This window comes from Puma concolor, chromosome D1, assembly GCF_028749965.1.
Source record: "Puma concolor isolate L17-30 chromosome D1, mPumCon1.1.hap2, whole genome shotgun sequence".
In the NCBI taxonomy this organism is placed as follows: Eukaryota; Metazoa; Chordata; class Mammalia; order Carnivora; family Felidae; genus Puma; species Puma concolor.
Window position 1 is genome coordinate 4,335,045 of NC_141676.1, and position 27,022 is coordinate 4,362,066.

Consider the following 27,022-nt stretch of genomic DNA (forward strand, 5'->3'; position numbering starts at 1 on the left):
GGGACGCTGGTGTCCAGGAAACCGCCCCGCACACAGCACCTCGTAAGTACTGGCTCGAGACACACGCAGGTTCCGAGACCGGCCACGCCTATTTTCACATGGGTTGCAAATGGTACCAGAAAGCTGTTTTGGGGGCGCTTACCAAGTGTCCAGTCCGTGTCACATCTTAAGAGAACAAATCTTCTAACACAGGGAAGTGGAAAGGAGGATGTCAGCCTGAGCTAGCTACCCAAGTGGAGAAACGGCATACGGGAACAGAGCTCTCCAAGGCAGCCTTGCAAGGTGGTCCAGGATCAGCGCCCGTCAGACCTCACTGCTGTGGGACGCAGACCTCTCCGCAGACCCTACGGCCCTGGAAACACCTGCACCCCGAAAGCATGCTTGCCTCTGCCCACCAGAGCACTCTCTCTCTCTCTCTCTCTCTCTCTGAAAACCAGACAGCTGATCCGTTTTCTCCACTCACTCCTTTTACCACGGTTTCCCGTCTGTTTTCAACGGCAACAAATGGAGACGCCACGGCCGTTCTAGCCACAAGCTCACTTCTCTGCTCTTACTTCCGCCCCGTCAAGCAGCCAGGATCCAGAACCAACTAGTCCTCTGGAGTGGCAAGTCAAAGGCTGACCAGGATAGGGAGGTGACAGAACAGCCACAAGTGGCTGTAGGACACGAAAGAGGGGAGGACTGCAGTCCAGAACACACGCCACACCCCTCGAGGCGCCCAAGGGCTGCCTGCTGCGAGGCTCTGGGGTGAGGTCGGAAGACGGAACACAACAAGAAGAGTGTCCCCAGAAGAACCTCTGTAGGGAAAAGACAGACAACAGAACTGGAAGGAGTGTGGGCATCAAGATCATATTATCAAACAGCTCTCTTCTGTGGCTCAGATTAAAGTCTCTCTCTCCTACTCTGTGGAACATACGGGCTCAAAGATGCCACAACATAAAGTCACCATCGTGCCAGGGGCAGGATCACGCATGGGGTGCAGGTGCAGCTTCTGGAGTCGCACTGCCTAGGTTCAGACTCCCATCTCTACCACTTACAAGCTGCATGACCTTGGGCAAGTTCCTTAGCCTCCCTGGGCCTCAGTTTCCAAGTCTGCGAAATTAAGATAACAGCATCTACCTCACGTGGAAGGATATGACATACGAAATACTGGGAAGGAGGCCTGGAATAAACAAAAGCTAACTGTTTTTATTCCTCTATATTTTCCACTTTACAAAACTTCCGAAATGCTACCACGGGGAACACGGGGGGACGATGTTGGGGGAACGTTGTCTCGATTACCCCAATTTGAAATTGCTGGCAAATAAAGGACCGGTAAAAGGTAGTGGCCTCAACCGTGGCCACACACCAAACGCGTAGCGTGTGTTCTCCAAATTCTGACACATGAGGTCCAGAAGAGGCCACAGGCACTTAAAAACTTTTTTCAATGAATTGTTCACCTGTTTTTGCACAGTGACTGAGACACACGACCTAGATAAAGAGGCACACGTGTGGGCCTGGGCACTATACGAAAGGCTCAAGGTCCTGGTTCTGGACAGGCTGGGGTTCTCTCTCTCTCTCCCCTTCCCTACCTCTCAAACATTAAACGAGCTTCTAAAACACCCCAAGACCCCCGCCATCCCACCCTGCGGCAAGCGCCACCCTCCCCGCCCCCCCGGCCCCAGCACAGGCTCTGACCCCCCGATTCCTCTGTAGCTACACCCCCACCTGCATCTGGGCTCCTTCCTCCTCCCCATCCCCAGGGCCGACTCTGCTCCTAAAGCCTCCCTCCCCTTGTCCTTCCGACCACACGGCCTCCCGCCTGCTTAGGCACAGCACGTCCCTGGATGGGTCCCTCCCTCTGCCCCGTCATTTCCCACTGGACTGCACACGGCCTCACCGGCACAGAAACCCCCCACTACTTCTCCCACCGGGGAGGACACCACCAGCACACCTCTCCTCACTCCTATCTGCCCGCAGCGCCCACCTGCTCTCTCTGCTCCTTTCCAGGGAAACTAGCCAGAAGAGCTGTCTCTGCTTGGCCGCCAGTTCCTCCTCAGAGAGCTCCCGACCGGGCTCTCCCCTCCGCCCCTCCAGAGAACCCACGCTGCCGGGGCCCACGTGCTCTGTGCCGCGGACACCAACGGTCACGGGGCCTGTGCGCAGCGGCCCCGACCCACTTGTCCCATCTCTCCTTCCCGAAGCCTGGCTTCCCTTGGCCTTCAGGGCGGCAGCCCCTCCTGGTCTCCTCTCGCCCCCAGGCCCTCTGCGGGAACCTTGACCCAAACAACAGCACCTTAGCTTTAGGATTTGTTATACTACTTAGGAACCGAGGCTTAAAGTTCTGCTGGATCAAATTTCTGCTAAATAGTTTAGGACGGAGGTATCTGTCATTAAAATTAAAAAGGTTAGCACAGAATGACAAACCTTTAACACCTTGTGTATGATCATCAGCTTAGAACAGTGATGAGTTCAATCGACATGTGTGACTAATGCAGTTATGAGGTTCACAAAACACAGAAATCACTCCGTCACCCAGACTCTATAAAACACTAGTCTAAATTTCCTGAGATGACTCTAAGTCGACCTTAACCCCCAAGAGCTTTCAGGTGCCGTCTGAAACACCCCCTGCGCATCTATCTATGTGTATTGTGTACCTTACACACGGCCCGTGGCTCCTCCCAGGCCAGAACTACAGCGGAGAACTCACCTGCCCAGCTCAAGTCAAGCTCCCTCAAGACGGTGCCATCCGGAAGGCCACATGGCCAGGGAGGCACAGCTGCTCTCGCAACCTCAAAGGGAACACAAAAGAACACCAGCATGGCGGTACTACGGAAGCCGTGACTACTTTTCGGTGAACTAAGCACCTTCCAGAAGACGTGCTGTGCCTGCTCTTCCCAGTCACAGAGGTATTAGCTTCGTTCAGCAGGTGAGGAAACCGACCCAGAAGGGCAAGCCCTTTGGCTCAAGCGTGCCAAGAGGGGAGGTCGACGCCCCTCCCGGGTGGGCGGGTGCGAAGCCCGCAGCGCACTGGCTCCTGCCAGGACAAGCCCCACGACGAGCGGCACCCACGCGTGCGGGCTGTTCACCGTGAAGGGGATTCCAAAACGGCTTCCGGGGGATGCGAGTACACCAGTGCTCCTGCTGCGAAATTTCTTTCCTCTTCCTTTTTGGGGCACTGACCTGAGTAGAGGCTGTCACCAATGCTAACTGTCAATCTTAATGGCCGGCAGAGAACATAACCTCACCTCCTTGAAGGTCCAAGTCGCTAGCAACTTGAAGGCATTAATAAGTGTTATTTCTCTGACAGCAAAATTCTCCCCAGAAAGAAATAAAAAGATATCTGAAAAGAAGAACAGACTGGGGGAGAAAGGGCAAAGAAGGATCTACTAAAAGCCTTAATTCCTCCTATTCCGTTAAGTTTATTTAATGCAGAATCAATGACTTTTTGTTCCCGAATCCGTCCTATTTTGGGGGGCGGGTGTGGGAGGGTACGGAGTCAAATCTTTCAACACAGTTGGACATGGAGGGACAGCTCCCTGAGACCTAGGTACTTTAAATACACACGGAGCGCTCACCAGGAGTTGGTAGGAGTGTGCAGTCCAAGTGCGGTCAAGACACAGGGATAAAGGACCCCGGCGCACTACTGCTCTGCCGTAAGCAGATGAAACTAGTGATGAGGACGTAAACTCGATCCAAGGCGCTAGCTAGTTAAATTTAGCTCCACTCACATTCACCAAGACCCCGTTCCCTGAAGTTAACGAAGGTCAGAATTTATTTGATCAGTAACGGTCTTCATAACCCAAGCCCTGGCTTAGATCTGCCATATGATCTCGGGCAGTCACGTAATCTCTAGCTTCCTATTTGCAAAGAAGAGAAAATACTTACTTGAATCGTCTTACTATTTTAAGAAACTTCATCACTGTTTACAAAGCACGTTGCCCTGCCACAAAGCCTTCTGACTGCAATTTAGAACACTCCTTTTTAAAACCCTATGATTTCACTGGACTTGGTTCTACAATGGATTACATGCTCCACCGAGTCTGTCACTCTTGACCATCTTACCACTCTAAATGGTCTACGACGGCCCTGGGGAATTGCTGGACAAGGATAAGATTCTACCCCACTTCACTTCAGTCCCACCCTAAAGAGAAGATTGAATTTTCTTACTTGTATCTGATCTTTTCATCCATGTCTTGAGGTGGTTCTTCTATAATGAATGAGACTAAATCTTCGAGACATTCTGCTTTTAACAGAAACTCTATAAGTTTGCGGTTCTGAGCTTTACATTCCTGTAAAACATCTTCCTCATCCATTAACTCCTTCAGTGTTACATCTTCTCTTTCTAGAAGTGTGTCTATGTGGGATGATGAATGAAGATCAAATTTCCAAAACATGCTGGTCTAAACAAAACGCAGAGAGTATTTCAAATAAAATTTCAACTTTACATATTAACTTTTCAAATTTCAGCTTAGTTTCACAGTCTAAAATGCTAACTTGCATCACATAAGTACAGTAAGTTTCATATCGAGCCTATAAGGTACTTGTCTAAATAAGTAAAATTCGCAGGGCTTTTCCTTCTCAGAAAAGAAAATATTTTTATTGAAAACAAAAAATTTTGATTTAAAAATGCTGAAAGAACGCTAAAGCTTGGGATGATGTCAACCTACAATATGAAGCCATCCATACTTTGCTAAGAATGTAATGCTGGGAAAGGAAGAAAGTAAACCCTCTCTTACAGGGGAAGCGCACATTCAGACACCGAGGTAGTACCTTCCAGCAACCAGTGACTAGTACTTGACCAAAGTGTCCGGCATTCTTCGGAGTATGAAAGAATTAAGTAAATAACCACCACAAAGCAGCACTTTCACAGCTGAGAGTCCTAAAACGATCAGATCCGTGTCATTCTTCACAAAGAAACTACACAAGAGGAAGCTAGTTCCCAAGAAATTAGGGAAACGAGCCACCCTCAGCTATTAGGAAACCCATCTGACACCGACCGTGCCACATATATACTCCCCCCTCCCCTCCTCAACAGCGAGGGCACGGCCATCTGCAGAGTCACACGAGGTCCTCACTGGTTACAACTGGAAACAGGAAACACAGAGTCACTATGTAATCTGCAGCTGCCACAACAAGGCGCTCTCTAATGCCACTTTTGAGCAACACGTGACAAGATGACAGCATCAAACAAAAGTCCTGATTAGGGTCAGGACTATTCAGAAGTCATTCTTGTGGGTCCAAGATGCTCAACTGCAGAATTCCGGAGCCGGGGTTTGGTGAGACACACACTTACTTCCTGTAACACCCCCTCCCCGCCCCCCACCGACAAAGCCAAACCTACCGACCAACTGCAGCTCTACCACCCACCCAGGGCAGTGGCCCCTGTTACCGTGATCACTGAAAAGCACGTTAATCTCCACGCCCGCGCGTGCAAAATCCTGTGCTGGAAGAGCCTAGGTAGAAGGCAGGCAGCTGCAAAGGTCATAACCTATGTATAGCACACATAACCTTCTGAGAACTACTTATTTTTGCTAAATCATCCATATTAGATCAGGTAGGAGTATTTAGTATTTTCAGGCACATCCGTCCAAAAAATTTTTTAAATCGGAGATCACGGAGGGCAAGTTTTAGTTATACAGCCAGTCACACCGATCGATCCAGGCACAGAAGACTGTGCACCATGGCAGGTTACTCAGGGACATGGAAAAGTACACCCACTTCATGTGACTTGACTATTAAGTGGACGATCATGGGAGTTTAAAATATAAGCAGTCTTAAGGAATCTTTAAAAAAAAAAAAAAAGACTCCTTAAGGGAACAGGTTTTAGGGAAGATTATGAAATATGATGTTATAAAAGTTGTCCCTGCTTAAAAAAAAAATTCTTTATGTTTCAAAAGGCACACATAAGCTCACACCAGTCAGCAGCACGAGGAAGACACAGTGGGCAGAGGGGCTACCCTGACAGTTCACGGAAAGCAGAGCGGCGGTGGGGCACCTGCATGGGGACACGTTCACCACGAAGCTCGGGGGACGGCACAAGAATAAGGCATCGCCACCTCCCATTATGTACAGAAGACGTCACAGAACACGCTAAAAGGGCAGCGTCACAACTCCCAGCACGGTCGGCAACTGCCCCCATGCCACACCAGCAAGTGACCTCTCTGCTCCAGGACCAGGAGCGGGGCGGAGCGCTCGCTGCGACTATAACCCTTGCCAGCGAAGGACAGAAACGGATACTTCAAACACAAGAGCAACCTACTTCTGCTACTAAGCCAATTACAAAGGAAACAGGGCAAAGGTGATGTATCCTAGTAAGGAACTTCGGGGGAAAAGATGGTGGAAATCAATAAAACCATAAATGCTTTTCTGGTTTTCAGACTGTGGAAAATGGCAAACAGAAAAGGCGTTATTACGCCATTTTGCCCTAATAAAATTGACAACGTGAAAAAAGACAAAACGACAGCAAAAGCTCACTGCAAAGGAGGAAAGAAGGAAGCTCCCCCGGGTAACGCCGTAAGCACCGTCTACCAAGCTTCTGCCGGAGCAACACGGCTCATTCATCCAGGAGTTTGAACCACAAATCCTAAAACCTGTACACTCTATCGCTCTGCCTCATACTTGGAACCGAAGTGTACGGGGACGACAACAGCTGTGTTCTCGCACAGCCCCAGCACACAAGTCCCAGGCCGTGTTCGCGCTCCGAGCACGTATTAATCTGCACTGTTCCTGAAGGGCAGATACGGGCACTTGGGACAGATAACGGAGCTCTCGTTCGGCTCACGGAGCAAAGGCACCTTACAGAAGGCCAAAAAAAGTAACCATCCATGTCAGTACACCTTGGCCTCACAGTTGATCATGGAAAGTTCGATCCCGGGATGTCTACAAATTGAAAGAACAGTTCACTTTACTTATTATAAGTACTTTAGTGAAGTCACTGACTGAAGAGCTACAGGTGTATTCAAATACTTTCCAACGCTCCACTGACATCAGATGCGTTTGTGCTTATTTTGGTCTGTAAACCAAATTTCTGATCATCTAACAGAACAGTCTCTCCACCTGAAGTCAGAAAACTGGACATCATTACTAATTTAGGCTTAAGTCTTTTTTTTAAAGATTAGTTCTCATTTAAAGTAGTGTGTCTTTTTTACACACTCGCCTTTTACAGAAAGGCGAGGTAAAATGAAGAATACTAAGAAATCAATCACAAAAAAGCAAGGCTGATTACCAAGACCTTACGATTGGCTAATTATAAACAAGATACACACTCACGTCCATCAAGTGGAAACTATAAACGTCCACAGACACGGATAAAGGCACACTCCTTAATTATGGATCAGAATATAGTTATATCCAGCTAATCCAAGTAAAAATGGACTCCCCAAATTTCAACCTTATGAAGGCAACTCATTAAATACGGGATTTATAAAGAAGACTGATAATTAGTCATGACGAAGTAAGAGCAGGAATTGGCAAGTTACGGCCCACAGACCAAATCCAGCCCACAGCCTGCATGCTAAGAACGGTTTCGATATTTTTAAAGGGTTGTTTTAGGAAAAGAAAAGACTGTGGCAGAGAGCAAATGTGGCCCGCAAAGCCTAAAATATTTACTACCTGGTCCTTTACAGAAGAAGTTTAGCATCCCTCGCTCAGGGGGAAGTCAGGTTCCCACCAACGCTAACTTTCCTCTCCACCATCACTGAGCCCGCACGGACGCCACCCCGGACCCTTGCAGCCCACTCGGCCGGGGGCGGCCACACGGTGTGGGGCGAGACTGGCTAGAGACCCGTTCTCCTTCCCCGACTTCTCGGGCAGGCAGGGATAAGCGCACGACAACGTCGTCCCCCACGTGCCACGAACCATAAAAATCTCCACGCATTCTCCTCTGCACCTGGCTGGATGCCGAAGACAAGAAGGGCTCTAAGGGATGGCAGAGCCAAAAAATGGAAGGTGCCTCCGTCCCCAAATCACCACGTGGGAGAAAGACACCTGCCAACCTCAGAGCCTGCCCTGGGCGGTGTTATGACGTGCCGTCACACGCTGGTCTGTGTGCTCTGACGGGGTGCCCTCCCTCCCTGACCTCCCAGCTCCTCTAATCCCCAAGCCTGTGACTGCTTGTCTTCCTATACTTACTTAAGCAAGGGAACAGGAATGCTTAAGCAACTGTTTTAAAATGCCTGAGTCCTTTCGTTTTCCACCATCCTGAATTAGAAGAGCATTTTTTAAAATCGGAACACTCTGAAATATGCATTTCCACAGTGCATTTTCTTTAGACTGGGTATGCTACAAACTTAAAAATAAAATAAAACCACAGTAGACTTCTTTTTTTTTATTTTTTTATTTTTTTTAAATTTTTTTTTTTCAACGTTTTTTATTTATTTTTGGGATAGAGAGAGACAGAGCATGAACGGGGAAGGGGCAGAGAGAGAGGGAGACACAGAATCGGAAACAGGCTCCAGGCTCTGAGCCATCAGCCCAGAGCCTGACGCGGGGCTCGAACTCACGGACCGCGAGATCGTGACCTGGCTGAAGTCGGACGCTTAACCGACTGCGCCACCTGGGCGCCCCAACCACAGTAGACTTCTTAAGCAAACATTATGTATTTTACCTTTTGGTCAAGCAGCAAACTGACTGGAAACGAATGGCATCAGTAAATTAGTTCCCCTAGCTTCTACTTATGCCCTGTGAGGTAGAAACAAGCTAGGTATGAACTGATAGTTACATACAAAGTTCAACCGCCAGGGCCCTGCAGTACAATGGAGTCCTTTCAAAAATACAACTAGGATACTCAGAAAAACTGAAAGGAGCTGGCACTTCAACAGCCCATTTTTAGTTAACACACATATAGTTTAAAATCCTTACTAGGATTTAGGGCTAAAAGGGAATACAATTTCTGGGGCACCTGGGTGGCTCGGTCAGTTAAGCGTCCAACTTCAGCTCAGGTCACGATCTCACGACTGGTGTGCGTTCGAGCCCCGCATCAGGCTCTCTGCTTTCAGCCCAAAACTCACTTTGGATCCTCTGTCCCTCTCTCACTCACGCGTGCGCAACACGTTCTCTCTCAAAAATAAACATTAGAAAAGGTCAGGGGATACAATTTCTCACAGTAAACCATGTCATGGGCTTTTATCAGGAGACAAAGAAGGGAATGGTGAATAAAACCTAAGTACCTGTCGTCTTTCTTCCAAACCCTAGAGTTGTTTTAGAAGTTGGAGTAAGAGGGTTGGGTTTTCTCCCAAAGAACTGAAGGTTAGGTTGGCGGGTCGCTGGGGAGTCACCTGTCAACTTGTCATAGACAGACTCTGCTGTTCTCGGTCTTCCCCAGAATCGACAACACCAGTGAAAACTACCATCTTATATGCACAAAATAGGACCAAAGGCCATAAACCTATTCATCTCAGATCAACCACTTTAACCACAGGTCCTCTGCAATTATCAAAATAACCTTCCTTCTTAGAGGCAAAATCTGGGCCTTGGTACCTTTTTTTCAAAGCAGTTAAGCAGTGACGCTGTTTCTGGGAGAAAAGGTGTCACCCTGTCTGTGACATAGGAACCATACGGTGGGTGATGTGGTCAAATCATTTTTAAGAGGTATGACAAACACATCAGACCTTCTGCAGAAATTTTCTAGGGCGCTGCTGGCAGAATATATTCAACAGGGGCTCAACCGTGGTTCGGTGGGAACCGCCTGCAACCACTTGCTTTCATCAAATAAACAGCTTTTCCTCCCAAGCCTTGTTCGGACTCTTAGGCACCCAAACGGACCTGGATTCTAAGGCCCGCTTGGCTACGGGCTGGCCCAGAAGCCTTGGGAAAGCAGACCCCCCTCTCCAAACCTCCGTGTCCTCACCGAGCAAACTGGTTGTGAGGAGTCAATGACAAAGGCCTGCTTCCGGAGCTGGACCGCATGGGCACCTCGGCAAGCAGAAGCTGCTGTCGACAAAGGTGCCGGCCTCTGACGTCTGCGAGGTTTAAGCCAGCGCTTCCCTGATTCCCACGGGCACCGGAGACACCTAGGGGTCCTGTTAAAGGGCAGTCTCAGATTCGGACTCAGGAAATCTGGGGTCAGGCCAGAGATTCTGCATCTCAACAAGTCCCCAGATGCTGCTGCTACTGCCGCCCTGGGTTTAAACTATGGCTGATCATTTGCAACAAATTGTAATAAGCGTATTCAAAATAATTACATAACTAAGAGAAACAGGAAAAAGGCCGACTTTGCAAACACGCGGCTGTGTTATTTCAGAAACTCCCTGTGGACAAGCTGATATTAGTGGGTTTTCTCTGGACATGACAGATGCAGAGTGTAACATATTATATCACTTTCCAACAGGAGCCCAGAAAGAATGACACGATGAATGTGGTGAAAGATAAACCAGTGGTACCCAGAAGGCAGAAACTGCTAATCATCCTGCCTCCCGATGGCAGCAGTAAGCCGAGGGAACGACAAAGAGCTCTGATGAGTCTAAAATTCAGAAAGCTCCTATTTCTATGGACTGTACTTAAGTTTAGCAAGGATCTAGCCAAGCGGGACAGGCTATCCTCCACGAACCCTACTGCCACACCTGTGGAGTACCTGCACCCGGGGCTGGCTGGGCCCAGGGCAAAACGTCCAGAGACTCAAAAAAGGATTCCAAGATTATTACTAAGAATTGCTGAGCTTACGAAGAGCAGCTGAGCGTCACAGCAAACACTTCTGCACGGGGGGACCCGAGACCACATGGGCTGCACAGGCATGAAGGCTGCCTACACCGTTTCATCACTGGCCCCACTGGAATCGCCAAGATTCCATGCTCTGAAGTATTTGCTAACATCCTCCAGGCCCGCAACAGACATGCACCAGATCCTTGCAGTTCATCTAACTGCAGTCACCTAAATTCATGGAGTATAAACCAAAGGGAGAAGCAGCAGCCGCTTACGTCCAAGACAACACCCAGGAAACAATCTATAAACAAAATGTGTTATGTTTAATATTTTTCTTTTTCTTTCTATGTGCTACGAAGGGGATGTCTGTATTACAGATTTATTTTCAGAGTCTCAAACGAAGGCATACAGGCACATGCTGCCGGGAGTTCAAACTCCGGTGCACCTCAGGCCTCCCACCGCACTCCTCCCGGGAGGCCCTCGGCCCGGGGCTGCGGGGCCAGTGCCAGCGGGGCCCCGGCGGACGGAAGGAGCACACAGAGCACGCGCGCCACAATGTGAGACACGTGTACGTTTACATTTTCTAGCAGCCACACCAAAACAGTAAAGCAAACTGGCTACGTTAACTTTAAAAATATATTTTATTTAACCTCATACATCCAAACAGTATTATTTCAACATATAATTCTATTGTAACGAAGCCTTCAAAATCTGAGTGTGTCTTATACTTACGGCACATCTCAATTTGAACCGGCCACATTTTATGCTCAAGAGTCCTATGTGGCCAGTGGTTGCTGTATTGGGACAGGACAGTTCTAATTATACATTACTACAGTTATGGTTCAAAGTTTCTCTCTTGGTACTAAAATAACCACCCTACTCTTGTTCCCCGCCCCCCCCCCCCAACCGCCCAATATCCTCCTACAGCCAAAGTCAACAGTTAACCACCTTTTCCACACAGGGCCAATGTGGGATTGGTGAGGAGAGGTTTATACGGGCCAGGTTTTCCCCTTCTGAGATGTATACATACACGAGAAATCATGTTTATTCTTGTACATATAAAGCAACTTGGACATTCTTCAACACAAAAAAAGTTCGTCACAAGAAAATCAGAGCTGTTATTTAGCCTCTAATATCTAGAAATATTTGTAGCACTAATAGGGAAAGTTTTCATTCCTCACCCTGAAATAATGAAGGGTTAGATCTTGAGTCAAGAGGGCCAGAGTGGCTCACTACTGGTTTAGACATGCCTCGCCAAACTGTAAAAGAGGCACATGTCTCTGGGAATTTCATTTCTAAGCTGACTCAATAATATTGTAAAGAAGAAAAGAAAATACCCCGATCACTCAAATATTTTGGGGAACGATGATGTTTGATCAATGTACCAAAAACCCACTAGACTCCCCTTCATCTTGGGAGTAAACTGAGCCTTCATGGCCCCCAATTAAATTAATAACAACGTGCTGTTCAACATCACTCATCATCAGGGAAATACAAATCAAAACCACAATGAGCTACCACCTCACACCTGTCAGAATGGCTAACATTAACAACTCAGGCAACAACAGGTGTTGGCGAGGATGTAGAGAGAGAGGATCTCTTTTGCACTGCTGGTGGGAATGCAAATTGGTGCAGCCACTCTGGAGAACGGTATGGAGGTTCCTCAAAAAATTAAAAATAGAACTACCCTACGACCCAGCAATTGCACTACAAGGGATACAGGTGTGCTGTTTGGAAGGGACACATGCACCCCAATGTTTATAGCAACACTATCAACAACAGTCAATGTATGGAAAGAGCCCCAATGTCAACTGATGGATTAATGGATAAGGAAGATGTGTGTATGTGTGTACACACACACACACACATATACACACTGGAATATTACCCAGCAATCAAAAAGAATGAAATCTTGCCATTCGCAACTACATGGATGAAACTGGAGGGTATTATGCTAAATGAAATTAATCAGAGAAAGACAAGCATTGTGACTTCACTCATACGAGGACTTTAAGATACAAAACAGGTGAACATAAGGGAAGGGAAACAAAAGTAATATAAAAACAGGGAGGGGGACAAAGCATAAGAGACTCATAAATATGGAGAACAAACAGAGGGTTACTAGAGGAGGTGGGGGGGAGGGGCTAAATGGGGCACTAAGGAATCTACTCCCGAAATCACTGTTGCACTATATGCTAACTAACTAGGATGTAAATTTAAAAAAAAGGAATTAAATAAAAATTAAAAAAAAACAAAACCAAAAACACAACTTGCTTATTCCGTGAGCAACAGACCCGGTTACCCCACGCCCCCGGTCAAGTTTCCAAGCAGCTGGGAACGGGACGTGCTGGACGATCGAGCTGCTGTAAGGCTGCCGGTGCTGGCTCACCTGCTCCCGCCAGCATCCAGACACCTGGAGTATCAGGGCTCCCCCGGGGCCTGGATTCAGGTATTCGGGGAACTCAGGGGGGCAGCGTCCGCCAAGACCCAAACGGGGAAGCGCCGGGCTCAGTAAGGTGGGAAGCTGCTCACGTGGTGCACTGAAAGCTGCGCCGCAAGGAGGGACAGGAAGCCAAGTGCCCACAGATAGGAGCACGCGGTGTCACTCTGAAGGGGGGACGCCTCTGTGCCGTAAGGTAGGGAGAAACTCTCCCTCCTCACAGCAAAGCCGAACGCCGAGGCAAACGTTCTAACTTCCCACGGGGAAACAGAAACACGGCACCCAAAGAAAGAGCACCAGCAGGCCTCTGAAGGCAGCTCTCCCTCGGTAGCAAGGGGGAAGGTCACGAAGGCCTGGAAGGTCCACCCAGGAGCTGCTTCTCCGTTCTTAGCAAAGGCGTCCCCTGCCGACAGCTGCCCTCCCCTGCCCCCACTCAAAGGCTGGGCTAACTCAATCGAAGGTCACACTGCCTATCAGAGAGAGGTATTTCTTTTTTTTTTTTTAATTTTTTTTTTCAATGTTTTTATTTATTTTTTTGGGACAGAGAGAGACAGAGCATGAACGGGGGAGGGGCAGAGAGAGAGGGAGACACAGAATCGGAAACAGGCTCCAGGCTCCGAGCCATCAGCCCAGAGCCTGACGCGGGGCTCGAACTCACGGACCGCGAGATCGTGACCTGGCTGAAGTCGGACGCTTAACCGACTGCGCCACCCAGGCGCCCCGAGAGGTATTTCTTTAGAGGGAAGCTTCATTATATTTGGTTTCACAACTGCTTCTTCCAAAGAACACGTCAAAAGCGATCATGTTTTTAGCACCCAGATATTCCAGAACCGTTTTCATTTTTACTTCGTAACTTCTTTGACATCTCAGCTTGTCTTTGAGAGCGATGATAAATAAAGGAATCAATTCCATTTAGTGTGTTTTATATTAATTAACAAGTACTTTGACTACAAGAGTAACATGTCAAATGGTCCCAACCCCTTGAAAAATACAAGAAAACTGAGGAAAGAGAAAACACAGAGAATAAAAGGCATCAGTGCCAAACTTGTTCTGTTTCAGAATGGGAGCTCAACAGAGGGGAGCTTGACCAGAAAAGACTCCCTTAATACGTGAGGCCTAAGCTGGGCCTCAAAAGACCTACAAGGTTCAGTAGGTGAGGATGCAGCGAAAAGCATTCCAGGCCAGTAGAAGTTAAGTCTGCAAGCACAGAGAACAGGACAGAGGTTTCCAGGAGCTTCAGGAAATTCATAGCAGGGAGAAGGCCTTGACAACCAGAAAAGACTTTCAGAAGGCGTGAGGACAAGCTTAGGCAACACGAGACCGGGTGTCAAAGGGCCCCTGCAGGACTGCCCGCACAGCCGCATGGGCTTGCTGCGGGAGCAGAGAGAACCAGTGAGGTTTTTTGTTTTTTTTTTTTTAATTTTTTTTTTTAACGTTTATTCATTATTGAGAGATAGAGACAGAGCGTGAGCAGGGGAGGGGCAGAGAGGGGGGAGACGCAGAATCCGAAGCAGGCTCCAGGCTCTGAGCTGTCAGCACAGAGCCCAACGCGGGGCTCGAACTCACAAACCATGAAATTATGACCTGAGCTGAAGTTGGATGCCCAACCGAATGAGCCACCCAGGCGCCCCGAGAACCAGTGAGTTTTAACTGAGATAAACACACAGTAGAGACACCCACAGTAGAAACTAAATAATGTACCTTAATAACATCTAGAAAGAACCAATTCTGAGCGGAAGCAGAGGCAAGTAACACAGGAGATGACTGGAGCTCTGGCGGGTGCACTCAACAGAGGGCGCACTCCCAGAGGCCAAGAGAGGGAGAGGTCCAGCCTGTCCTGGGTGCGGCCAAGTGTCTGAGTGGAACTGAAACACAGGACGGGGAAGGGAGTGCTAAAGACAAGGCCACGAAGGTGGACACGGCAGGAACCGCACATGACGCCGACACAGAAGCGGGGGAGGCAGGTGAGACACGGCCAATGAGCAGCACGGGGACATCTGCGCTTTACGTACCGAACGGCCCACAAAGCCACGGAGGCGCTGACAGACAGGAGCCTGAAGAGTGAGCGACCCATGCAGGAGCCTGTGTCAGCACCCTGGAAGGTGGGGAGCCCTGCGACAGCCCCTCCTCCACAAACCACGGTATCCCCGATGAGGTTTCCCACCGGATGATCGTTCTGCCTCCGACATCAACCTCCAACATCTGCCTCTTCAAAGCCCGGTCTGCAGGTTTCCTCTGATCCTGGCCACACCGCGTGGTATCAGGCGACACAAACTGATGGCTTGCGTCCTAATTCTGAGCTGCCTGGGAAACGCATGACCCTCAGAAAGCAAACGCGACCGCCACACTGAAGCCAACTCCAAACCCAGCACTCGGAAGTGAAGGGCAGGGCGAGAGGTACAATCTTGTCACCCGGTTCGCTTTTATATTAAAAAAGCCAAGTGCCAACCAAGGAAGATCCAGTCTAACTTTTGTCACCTGATCCACATTAAAGCAGGTAACGTGTTCCTGCACAAACATATGAAAACTCAAATGTACGTGAATCTTTATGCGTAATTTCCACAATCGCAAACACTTCAATCCACGTATATGCAAAAATTTTACTGAGAACAAGTTTTATGTTTTTTTTTAAACTGCGACTGAAGAGTTAGGAAGAAAGAAGGCAAATAATGAGGGTGACACAATGGTAATCAAGTTTCTGCCCGAAGCCCTGGCAAGAAAGACCCAGCTGCATCTAGGTGGTGTGTGTATGGGGGGGGGGGGGGAGGGAGAGAGAACAAGAGAACAAGAAACAGAGACAAGAAGGGGTGAGGGGAGAGAGTGTGTGTGTGCGCAAACAAGCAAAGGTAAGAGGGGTGATATAACTCAAAGTCACATCCAAAAATTCTCATGGGTGAGGTGCCCGGGTGGTTCAGTCGGTTAAGCCTCCGACTTCAGCTCAGGTCATGATCTCACGGTTTGTGGGTTCGAGCCCCACGTTGGGCTCTGTGCTGACAGCTCGGAGCCCAGAGCCTGCTTCGGATTCTGTGTCTCCCTCTCTCTCTGCCCCTCCCCCACCCCCAGCTTGCGCTCTGGCTGTCGCTTTCAAAAATAAACATTAAAAAAAAATTGTTTTTAATTTTAAAAAAAGAAAGAAAAAAGAAAATTCTTATGGGCTCCAGAGGTTGATTTTCAATCTCAAGCCCCAGGATTCTCTGAATCTCTGAAACCACACAGGAGCATCAGCGACCTGAGCCGAACATGAGATAGAAGCAACGCGTAACTGGAGAGCACGCGGGGCGCTGCCGTCTCCCCGGCGCCGTGTGCGGACGCGGGAGCCGCCTTCTATTCGGCACGACGGCCACCCTCAGACTTCTGGTGAAGCCCAACACCGTTAAAAAGAGAGCGAATATGTCAAAATGAAGCACAACTGGGGGAAACTCGGAGACGCTGACACCAGGGTGCACGGGAGACTCAGGGCCGGCTCCTCGTGCTCGATGCTGATTACGCAAGGACAAGAGAACAAGCACGTGCTGCCCGGTGGCTTCCGGAAGCTCCTAGTCCCCAGAGGCAAAGAGCCTGAAGTGCTGCTCATTTACAACAAATCCCACCGTGCACAGACTGCTCAAATGTCTCCTCCAAGAAGCACCACGCCACTGTAGAAAGAGCAGCCCGGCTGGCCATCAGTCCCCAATCCCCAAGCTAGGCTACACAGCCAAGGAAATGAATAGACAGCCTATGTGCATGTCATATTTTATTAGTAAAACCATAAAACTACGAAGAGAGAGAGAGAGAGAGAGAGAGCGCTTTTACCTGGCACAGCACAGAATAGTTTCTGAGTCTGTGGCTACAGGGAGCAGCCCAGCAAGAGAGCAGTGGTCTGAGAACTGCACAGCCAGAAAGAGCTCCCACAGGAGCAGCCGGGGTACAGAATACCTAACGTGCCCTAGTTTTACTAAGTAAGTGAAGCCAAGGGACAGGTAAGTTTTGAGTCCTCTAACTTGAAGCAAGTGACAGTGGCCGCTGTATTATTCACATATCTGTTAGACACAAGATACCCAAAGAGAACAGCCTCTCCAAATTAGCTACAAATTCTAGAGCAAACCGAGAATGCTATTAAGATGCTTTTGAAAAAAGGACAGAGGGGCGCCTGGCGGCTCAGTGGGTGGAGCGTCCAACTCTTGATTTCAGCTCAGGTCATGAGCTCATGGTTCCTGAGATCGAGCCCCCAAGTTGGGCTCTGTGCTGATAGTGCAGAGCCTGCTTGGGATTCTCTCTCTCTCCCTCTCTCTGCCCCTCCCCTGCTCTAAATAAATACATAAACATTTTAAAACAAGTAAAGATGGGGCACCTGGGTGGCTCAGGGGGTTGAGCGTCCAACTCCTGATTTCGGCTCAGGTCAGGATCTTACAGTCTGTGAGTTCAAGCCCCGCATCGGGCTCTGTGCTGACAGTGCAGAGCCTGCTTGGGATTCTCTGTCTCCCTCTGTCTTGCCCCTCCCCTGCTCTCTTTCAAAATAATCACAAATTTAAAACAATTTTTAAAAGGAAAGAAAAAAAGGCCAAAAAGAAATAGACTGCGGATCAAGAACAAGCTAACTACCCTAGTTAATCTGTAGTTATGACCAATTCTGTAGCAGAAACCAGAACTGGCAAATTGGTCACGGAAAAAGGTGAAGCTCCGTTTTTCAGCTCTGGCTATTAAACGTCCATCGTCCTTGCCCCGCAAACTTTCAGCAGGCCACGTTCCCTCCTGAAGCGTCCAGGTCAGGCTCCACAGTCCCCGGGACCCCGGCACCAGGCCGCCATCCTCCGGAGGGCCCAGCCTCCATGTGGTCTCGTGGCCAGCAAGCTAAAGGGCGAGGAAAGAACAGCGAGCTCGGGGGCTGCTGCGCGTCTGCTCAGGAACGAAAATTCAGAGTCATTCAGAGAACTGAACGGTTCTTAGGATCGTTACAGCTCCTTGGGAAAAACAATCTTGAACCTCTTCCAGCTATTCCACGATAACATTAACCGTCCTGACAGTGCAACCTTCTGTCAGAGGTGGAAACACGATTACTAATGGCTACCCATTAAGTGCCTACCACAGGCCAGACTCGGGTCTGATGCTTTTAGATACACCCTCCCTCGAAACCTCGGAACAACCTTTCATGGTTTTGTTCTTGTTCTGCATACGGAGAAACCAAGATCGAGAGGTCAGAGGACCTACCAAAGACCAGAGCAGGTAAATGCGCTGGCCAGAACTGGGATCCACGCCTGTGTCTGTCGAGCTCTGTCTGTGCTCCTCCTATTACAGCACCAGCGTGGGAACAGCAGCTGCGTGGCCAGGCCCAGCAGCAGGTCAGTCTCCCGGCACGAGCCGGCCCCAGGCCAGCCCGTGTGCGCTCACGCCCGCAGACGGCAGTGCAGCGAGCCGACCCGTGGGCTCTCAGCTCTTAGGTCTCGCCAGTCAATGGCAACAGCCTACCTGTGCGTGTGAGGTCAAGACAAGCTGGTTGGACAGCTCAGTCAGAACAGCACGGCTGGGGACACCGGGAGCCCAGCTCTTGTGGCCAGTGACTGTTCTCAGTCAGTTCCCCAAGATGCCACAGGCTCATCAAAATGCACAGAAACACGAGAATCAGTATGCAGAATATTTCTAAACATGATGAAACGAAGAGAAATTTAATCAACATGAGGTACATTTTAGATAAAAACTGAAAAACATGATTGGGGCGGGGAAACACCAGGCATAAGAAAACAGGAAAAGTAGCGAGAGAAACAGGTCCAAAGACCGTAAAGACCGTAGTTGATTATAAGCTCAACATAAAGTCGAATTATGACGCGACTAATAAGCAAACCAACCTCAGAATAAAGTCATACATGAATCTCGTCTAGGACCGTGGAAGACACGAATCCTCCTGCGGCCTGCCCCGGGCCGCTCACCTCCTTGCCAGGCGATACCATACCTTGTTCGGGGGAGGAGAGAAACTGCTAACCCCCATGGCCCCCAAAGAGATGACCAGTCAGAAGGACTCGCCACTTGGGGGATGAAATAACTGGCTCTGGGGCACCCGGGGGGGCGTCTGACTTTGGCTCAGGTCACCATCTCGCCATCCGTGAGTTTGAGCCCCACGTCGGGATCTGTGCTGACAGCTCAGCGTCTAGAGCCCGCTTCGGATTCTGTGTCTCCCTCTCTCTCTGCCCCTCCTTTGCTCGCATGCACATGCTCTCTCTCTCTCTCTCTCTCTCAAAAATAAACATTAAAAAACAATTTAAAAAAATAACCGGCTTTGCATATCTTCAAGCTCTTTTATGCTATCATTTATAGTTCCCCAACATAAAATGAGAGCCAGTGAGTGAAAACTACAGACCACGGGCAAGCAGTTGAAGCAGGAACTTGTTCAAGATCAGGCTAAAGGTTAGGTTCACTAACACAAGCAATGCCCCAAGGCTGGAGGAAGTGTGGCCAAAGCCTGGATGATCCTCTCTAGGAGAGCGTGAGGAGAAGAAGGCTACACAAACGGATCGTCGTGCTGTTTGATGAACCTCTTCTCAAGCCCGATTGATGTAAAAGGCACGGCTTTATCTGGGCCGAAATGGAGCCTCGACAGGAAAACAGAAAGGATTACGCAACTTTCCAGATGTTTACTGGGTTGAACCTCACACAATTCTCCACTCCTCTGGCAAGTCTCGCAAGATAGCAATAAAGGACAAGGAAAAAGAAACAATGCCGGCAAATTTAGGAAACGACAGAAACTGGAGAAATAATTCAGAAAGTCCAACAGCCAAGTGACAGAAGTTTTAGAAGAACATATTATAATCCACAACCACCTGCCTCAACCAAAAAAACCTTTTCTCAGAGTGTAAAGCGCAGGAGTCCCCCCCCCCCCCACGCCGTGCACGTCCTGTCACCCCGGGTGCTGAAACAGACTTCTACGGCACAGTGTGCAATTCCAGAGCATCAGAGGTAAAGACGGTATCTCAACTTTTCTCGTGAGGACAAAACAATCAAAAAAAGGACTGGAAATCAGAATGACATCAGCTTCCTCAACAGCAATCGCAGAAAAGAGCATTTTAAGACATGGAAGGTCGGGAAGATTTATTCATGCCTTCTCAAAAAGCTACTGGAAAATGGGCTCCACCAACGCGTGGCAATGCGCCAGGAGGGGTGCCTGGCTGGCTCGGTAGGTGGAGTGTGCGACTCTCGATCTTGGGGTTGTGGGATTGAGCCCCGTGTGGGATATACAGATTACTTAAAAATTAAAAAAAAAAAATTTTTATGCTTTCTGTGCCAAGCACTAAACATTTTTTTAAAAATGTTTGTTTATTTTTGAAGGAGAGAGAGACAGAGTGTGAGCAGGGGAGGGGCAGAGAGAGAGGGAGACGCAGAATCTGAAGCAGGCTCCGGGCTCCGAGCCGTCAGCACAGAGCCCGACGCGGGGCTCGAACTCACAAGCTGTGAAATCATGACCTGAGCCGAAGTTGGACACCCAACTGACTGAGCCACCCAGGCGCCCCAAAAATAAAATCTTTAAGGGGCACCTGGGTGGCTCAGTCAGTTAAATGTCCGAGTTTGGCTTACATCATGATCTTGCAGTTAGTAAGTTCGACCCCCACGTCGGGCTCTGTGCTGACGGCTCGGAGCCCGGAGCCTGCTTCGGATTCTGCGTCTCCCTCTCTCTGCCCCCACCACTTGCACGCAAGTGCAAGTGCACGCGTGCTCTCTCTCTCTCAAAAATAAATAAACATTAAAAAAAATTTTTTTTAAATTAAAACAGTAAAAAGAAGCACTGAGGTGCTTGGGTGGCTCAGTCAGCTGAGCATCCGACGATTCTTGACTTTGACTCCGGTCATGATCCTAGGGTCACAGGACTGAGGTACAAGTCGGGCTCTGCGCTGAGCATGGAGCCTGCTTGGGATTCTCTCCCTCCCTCCCTCCCTCCCCCCCCCCCTTGCCCCTCTCCACTGCTCATGCTCTCCCTAAAAAATAAAAATAAATAAAAATAAAAATAAAATATTTTCAAAAAGCATGGCAATAAGCCATGAGAGGAAGACAGGGAACACACAGAACTACGGATCCCACACACCGAGAAACAAAGACGATCCCCAGAAGAAAAGCAACGGGGACACCCGCCCAGAGGAGCCAGCCTGGAGTGAGGCACGAGGCAGAGGGCTCTGAGAAGGATGCGTCCAAACAGGAGATGTGTGTGCAGGATCTATGTGACCACGCAGAGACGAACTGTACTAATGAAGTCAGAGCCCTAGGGAATAATGGACTCAATACACATATCTTTGTACCGATTTTAAGCAAAGTCGTGCTGTAACTATGCTGGAAGATGAGGGAGGGAAAGAAGCTATGCACGTGCAAGGTAAATCTTCACCCTCACTGTTAGAAGTCAGCCAGTTTTGGGGCGCCTGGGTGGCTCAGTCGGTTAAGTTTCTGACTTCAGCTCAGGTCATGATCTCACTGTTCATGGGTTCGAGTCCCACATTGGGCTTCTGTGCTGACAGCTCGGAACCTGGAGCCTGCTTCCCATTCTGTGTCTCCCCCTTCTCTCTCCGCCCCTTCCCCACTCATGCTGTGTCTCTCGTCTCTCAAAAAATGAATAAACGACAAGGTGCCTGGGTGGCTCAGTCGGTTGAGCATCTGAATTCGGCTCGGGTCATGATCTCTCGGTTTGCGAGTTTGAGCCCCGCGTCGGGCTCTGTGCTGCCAGCTCGGAGCTTGGTGCCCACTTCGGATTCTGTGTCTCCCTCTCTCTGCCCCTCCTCTGCTCGTGCTCTGTCTCTCTCAGAAAATAAACATTAAAAAAATGAGTAAATGCCAAAAAAACACAAAAGTCAGCCAGATTAGAGAAACAGCTCCCTATAGGCACACAACTTAGAAACCTGGAAGGAGGTAACTGTGCGAGAACAGCTAAGTGACGAAGGTAGAAGCTACAGCCCCTGGTTAAGTAACTGAGGGACGAGGAAGGGAGAAGCCAAGAGAGACGGAGGAGACGAATGTCACTTCTCGTTGTGAACCATGCACCTACGTGAACCACGTACGCATACAGGATGGAACACGACGAGAGGAAGGCAGACTGACGGCACTGGTATCACGCCTGGCACTCAGCGAGAGCTCCGTAATGTCACCTCAGTCTGAGATCGGACGCTGTGGAAGAGGAGCTCGCCTGCCGGGGGGGGGGGGCAAGTAGGCGGCGGCCGCACACACTCACGAGTCTGTATACGAAAGCCGAGCAAACGAAGAAACAGGACCAGCCGACCGACCAAACCAGCCAACGGCAAGAACCACAGCGGCACCTTCTCACAGGTGCCCCGTCAGGTCTCGCTTCCACCCCATCCTTTCTGCCATCAGCGTGTGAACCCACGCCAGGGCCCTGGGACACCCAGGCTGCCACATCTGGCCTGCCACCTATTTTTACACAGCCTCTGAGCAAAGAATGATTTTCCTGTTTTCTACTGGGGGAGGGGGGAACCAGAAGCATGACATTCTAGGACTTGTGAAAATTCTCTGCAATTCATGTAAGTTTTCCTGAAACGCAGCCACACCACTCATTTACATACGGTCTCTGGCTGCTGTCACGCTGTGAAGGCAGTGCTGAGTGGGACAGATCTCTGCGCTGCTCCTCTGCTTTCCAGATCACAATGACACAGTCACAAGTCAACGGTGCTTTGAGTGCCACGTGTGGAACTGTGACACTGTATTTTCTTATCACCCCTGCATCCCCACAACGTCCAAACAAGAGAAAAGGAAGTGGACTTCGCCTGCCGAGCTCCTAAGGCACAGCAGGACGAGGACCCCTTTGTCACGAGATCTGCCGGCAAAGCCCTGCGTTCGTTGTGCCACTGCACCACACTGTGCTAGGAGAACACAGTCAACGTCCACATTTCCAGAAGAGGCGGTCACCACAGTATTGCTCATGCACAGGAAGGCAGCATCAGAAAAACTTAGAATTTTTAAATGCTAACCATTCTGGATGGATAGCTTTTATTGTTAATGTATTATTTTTTGCTTACTTAATTTTGAGAGACCGAGAAAGAGAGCGAGGGGAGGTAGGGAGGGAGGGAAGATGAGCGGGGTAGGGGAAGACAGGGGGACAGAGGATCCGAAAAGAGCTTTGTGCTAACAGCAGAGAGCCCGACGCAGGGCTCGAACTCACAAGCCAGTAGATCATGACCTGAGCCGAAGTCAGACGCTTAACTGAGTCACTCAAGTGGCCCATAAGAATGTAAACATTTTAAACATTTAAAAAAAATTGTTTTAATGTTTATTCTTGAGAGAGAGAGAGGAGAGAGACGTGAGTGGGGGAGGAGCAAAGAGAGAGGGAGACACAGAATCCAAAGCAGGTTCTAGGCTCCGAGCTGTCAGCACAGAGCCCAACATGGGGCTCGAACTCAAACTGTGAGATCATGACATAAGCCAAAGTCAGCCGCTTAGCCGACTTAAGCCACCCAGGTGCTCCAAAACTTAAACATTAAAAAAAATTTTTTTTTTAATTTATTTTTGAGAGACAGAGAGAGACAGAGCATGAGTGGGGGAGGAGCAGAGAGAGAAGGAGACACAGAATCTGAAGCAGGCTCCGGGCTCTGAGCTGTCAGCACAGAGCCCGACACAGGGCTCAAGCTCACGGACCACGAGATCTTGACCTGAGCCAAAGTCGGCCGCTTAACCGACTGAGCCACCCAGCCGCCCCAGAACTTCAACCTTTGAAATGGAAAATCTCGTAACAGAATTCCTTCAGAAAAATAAAAACGGAAAAGGAAACTCCAAGCAAAGCTGGTCTCCAAGTGGCCTGTCAGCCAAGCGCGAGGAGGCCAGTGATGGTTTTCCTTGGATTCTGGCGGAGTTCACGGGCACCACCGATACAGCTCAGCTGGTGTTTACTGGAGGAGTCTGAGATGGTGACGAGAAGCCTCTCGGAACGGCCCGCGTGGAACCACCACAGGAGAGTGTTTTCGGAGAAGGATGAAGTCCCTACAACACAGCGGATCCGTGTCCCGGCTGATGGCAGTAAAATTACGTGTAGAGCAAAAAACAGCTTCGTGGGGCAAATTTACACGCCTGGGAAAATGTAATGTTTAAAGCTTACGGTTATTTCTTTTTACTTTCATCAGCAGGTACTTCGAGAGGTTTTTAAAATGCCTCGTGTGTGACTGAGCCAGTAATGTCAACAGGAACCTCATGTACTTGTGGAGACTTAACCGCCATCAGACCCTGACCTGTCCCGTCACACGGCAAGCAGCTCATCACGGGTTAATGGGGTTTTTTTTTTGCAACTTCTTGAGCTCAGGGCCAAGACTGAAATTTCTCTGAATGAGAAAAACAACTCTCAACCACTACTAATGAACACCGAATGGCTCTGGAAACCGGCCTCTGGCTGCAATCTTCATGTTTCTTAATCAATTCAACCTAAAACGATCAGGCTAACCAGCACGGATCTGCAAAGTCTCCACTGTGGTTAAAAAAAAGGTTATTTTAGCACTAGCTTTCAGGAGTGAAAAGAAGGGAGATCCCTGTTCTCACACAAGTTTACGGCGGGTACACTTTCTGTGCTCAAACTACAGTTAAACAGCATTTTTCAGACCTTAACGCAAACGTGAAGGAAGCTTTCCCATTGCAAAATCCATACAGCTATACACTTGAGGAAGTTTTTCCTAACTGTGAACTGGAAGCGCTTAATCTACGATGCAACAGAATCTAACAGAATTCCGCAGCTGCTCTCCGAGTGAGGACGAGTGAGGACGCTATGTACCTGTGGACTAGTATCGGAGTGTGGCAGGCGCTATCTGTGTAAACGGACACTTCCGAAGATGAAATATGTAAATCTCATTACAGATCAGCATTAATAGATTAGAAGAAGACGTGCGGTAGAGTCTGAGAGGGGAACCGTGGCTCTGAACACCATTTCGGTGAAAATGTTATCCCCTCCGGAAAGAGAATCCCGTCCTTCTCATCAGCAGATCGGTATTACAGAAAACGGAACTCCAATATTTTTCTATTTTTAATTCCATCAGTAAGATCTGTGAAAATCTGCTCTCTTATTGTACAAACACTTTATAATATCCTCTTCTTTGCCTCTTGGTCTACAAAACCTACGCTATTTCCTCTCTGGGCCTCGCTACCCCTGGTCTAAAGAACCCTATACTTACAGCGCTGTTCCTCTTTGGAAATCCTTCTCAGCCACCTGGCACTGATTCTAGGCCTCCTGGAGACTAATGAGTAACTTCTTAAGAGAAGAGTTCACCCGGCATCAGACAGCATCTGATGAGCAGAGGGAGTGAAAAAAGAAACGGGAGGAATACAGCTAACGGTAAGAAGCGTTCTACAAGCTGCCACGGCTAAGAGTCTTTGTCAGCAAAGAAAAACAAAATTAAAAGAGAGCGAGAAAGAGAGGCAGTCTTTAAAATGTTACCGTGAGAAATGGCTCTAAAATTTTAGCTCCTACCACTAAATACCTACCACCTAAAAAGTACTAGATACAAAGTAGAAGTCAAAACTCCTTGCTCCTGGCATGTTTAAATCTGCTCAAAGAGAAAAAATAATCCTAAAATAATTTAATGAGATATTCTAAGAGTTCACAAAGGAGTGGCCACAGAGGAACTGGAACGACACAGAAAAGTTTGACAAAAAAGGTAGAAAGAGAGTGGAGCCCTAGAAAAAGGGGGATCAAATACACAGACTAATAGTAAAACCATATGATGGGGGATGGACAGAATGGGTAAAGGAGGTTAAAAGGTACAGATTTCAAGTTATAAAATAAGTAAGTCACGATGGTGGCTACAGTTAATAATCCTGTATTATAGATTTGAAAGTTGCTACATGAGATCGTAAAAGTTCCCATTACAAGAAAAACATGTAACTGGGTGGTGACAGAAGTCAACTAAACTAACTGTGGTGATCATTTCACTATGTACACAAATACCAAGTCATCACGTTGTACGCCTAAAACTCACGTTATATGTTAATTATATCTCAATTTTTAACAGTCTAATATGTGTAGTATTATAGAAACACTTCCAGAAATCATTCTTGAAACTCTGGTATCACGATAGAAAAGTAGATGATTGTTACAATTTACAAACAGACAAGGGTCCAATAAACATAAAAAAGATGTTCAGCCTCTAAAATAACCAGCTGGATTCAAGCTGGAGGGCTCCGTGGGTCCTAAAACTAGTGCCCTCTTCCTGTCACCCCCAGCTCTGAACCAGCTGCTGAAAAAGGCAAAACGACAGCTCACGTGCGTCACAAATGATCTTTTTTATTGTGAATCGGCCTGATGGTCGGACCACAGCTTGTTGAACTACATGGCCCTGACCTTCTCAAATCTGAACCCTCGACAGGGGCTGAATTCTTCCCGCAGTCAGAAGCGGAAAAGACTTTACCCACAAGGTCAGAATGTAGCCCAGGCAGAGAAAGAGAAGGGCTGGGCCCCAGAACACACTCCCTCTCCTTAAGAAAAACAAGCCTGAGGAGAAAAGGTGCCAAGAGGTGAATGAATACTTAGGAGAGAATCCTCTCTATGAGGATTTTTACAGAATAATACGGGGGAAAAGCTGGAGAAATAAGAACCCTAAATATCAGGCCCAGGAGTTGCAGCTTCACTGTGTAAGCACAGAGGGAGGCCGGAGGTTGGAGGAGGGTCATTCAGGAGGGGCTGAAGGAAAGACAGCCCTGGGGATCAGGGGCAGAGACCCTGCTACAACAGAGTAACTACACTGTCTCCTGAGATGACGAAGCCTGAAACGTAGCCAATTAAATGGTTATGCCCACCTTCTCCTCAAGATACAATGGAGCAAGGGGTATCTGGGTGGCTCAGTCGGTTGAGCGTCCGACTTCGGCTCAGGTCATGATCTCACACTCTGTGAGTAGGAGCCCCGCGTCGGGCTCTGTGCTGACAGCGCGAAGCGTGGAGCCTGCTGCAGATTCTGTGTTTCCCTCTCTCTCTCCTCTTCCCCCGCTCATGCCCTGTCTCTGTCTCTCAAAAATAAATAAACGTTA

At 48.7% G+C, this 27,022-nt stretch overlaps 1 protein-coding gene across 31 annotated transcripts in view; it reads right to left on the reverse strand.

Moving 5' to 3' along the window:
- Window positions 1-27,022, reverse strand: part of PPP6R3 (protein phosphatase 6 regulatory subunit 3) — a 137,955-nt gene that overhangs the window by 65,416 nt on the left and 45,517 nt on the right. For 27 of the 31 annotated variants that reach the window (XM_086676703.1, XM_086676702.1, XM_086676701.1 and 24 more), the window contains one exon: window positions 4,150-4,382. The exons of 2 other annotated variants lie outside the window; for them this stretch is intronic. In XM_086676703.1, the coding sequence (XP_086532829.1) occupies window positions 4,150-4,376 (227 nt within the window). In that variant the 5' untranslated portion in view covers window positions 4,377-4,382. Of the gene's footprint in view, window positions 1-3,557; window positions 3,832-4,149; window positions 4,383-25,173; window positions 25,286-27,022 lie in introns of those variants that run through there. 2 more of the 31 variants (XM_086676678.1, XM_086676706.1) reach the window with 2 other exon arrangements.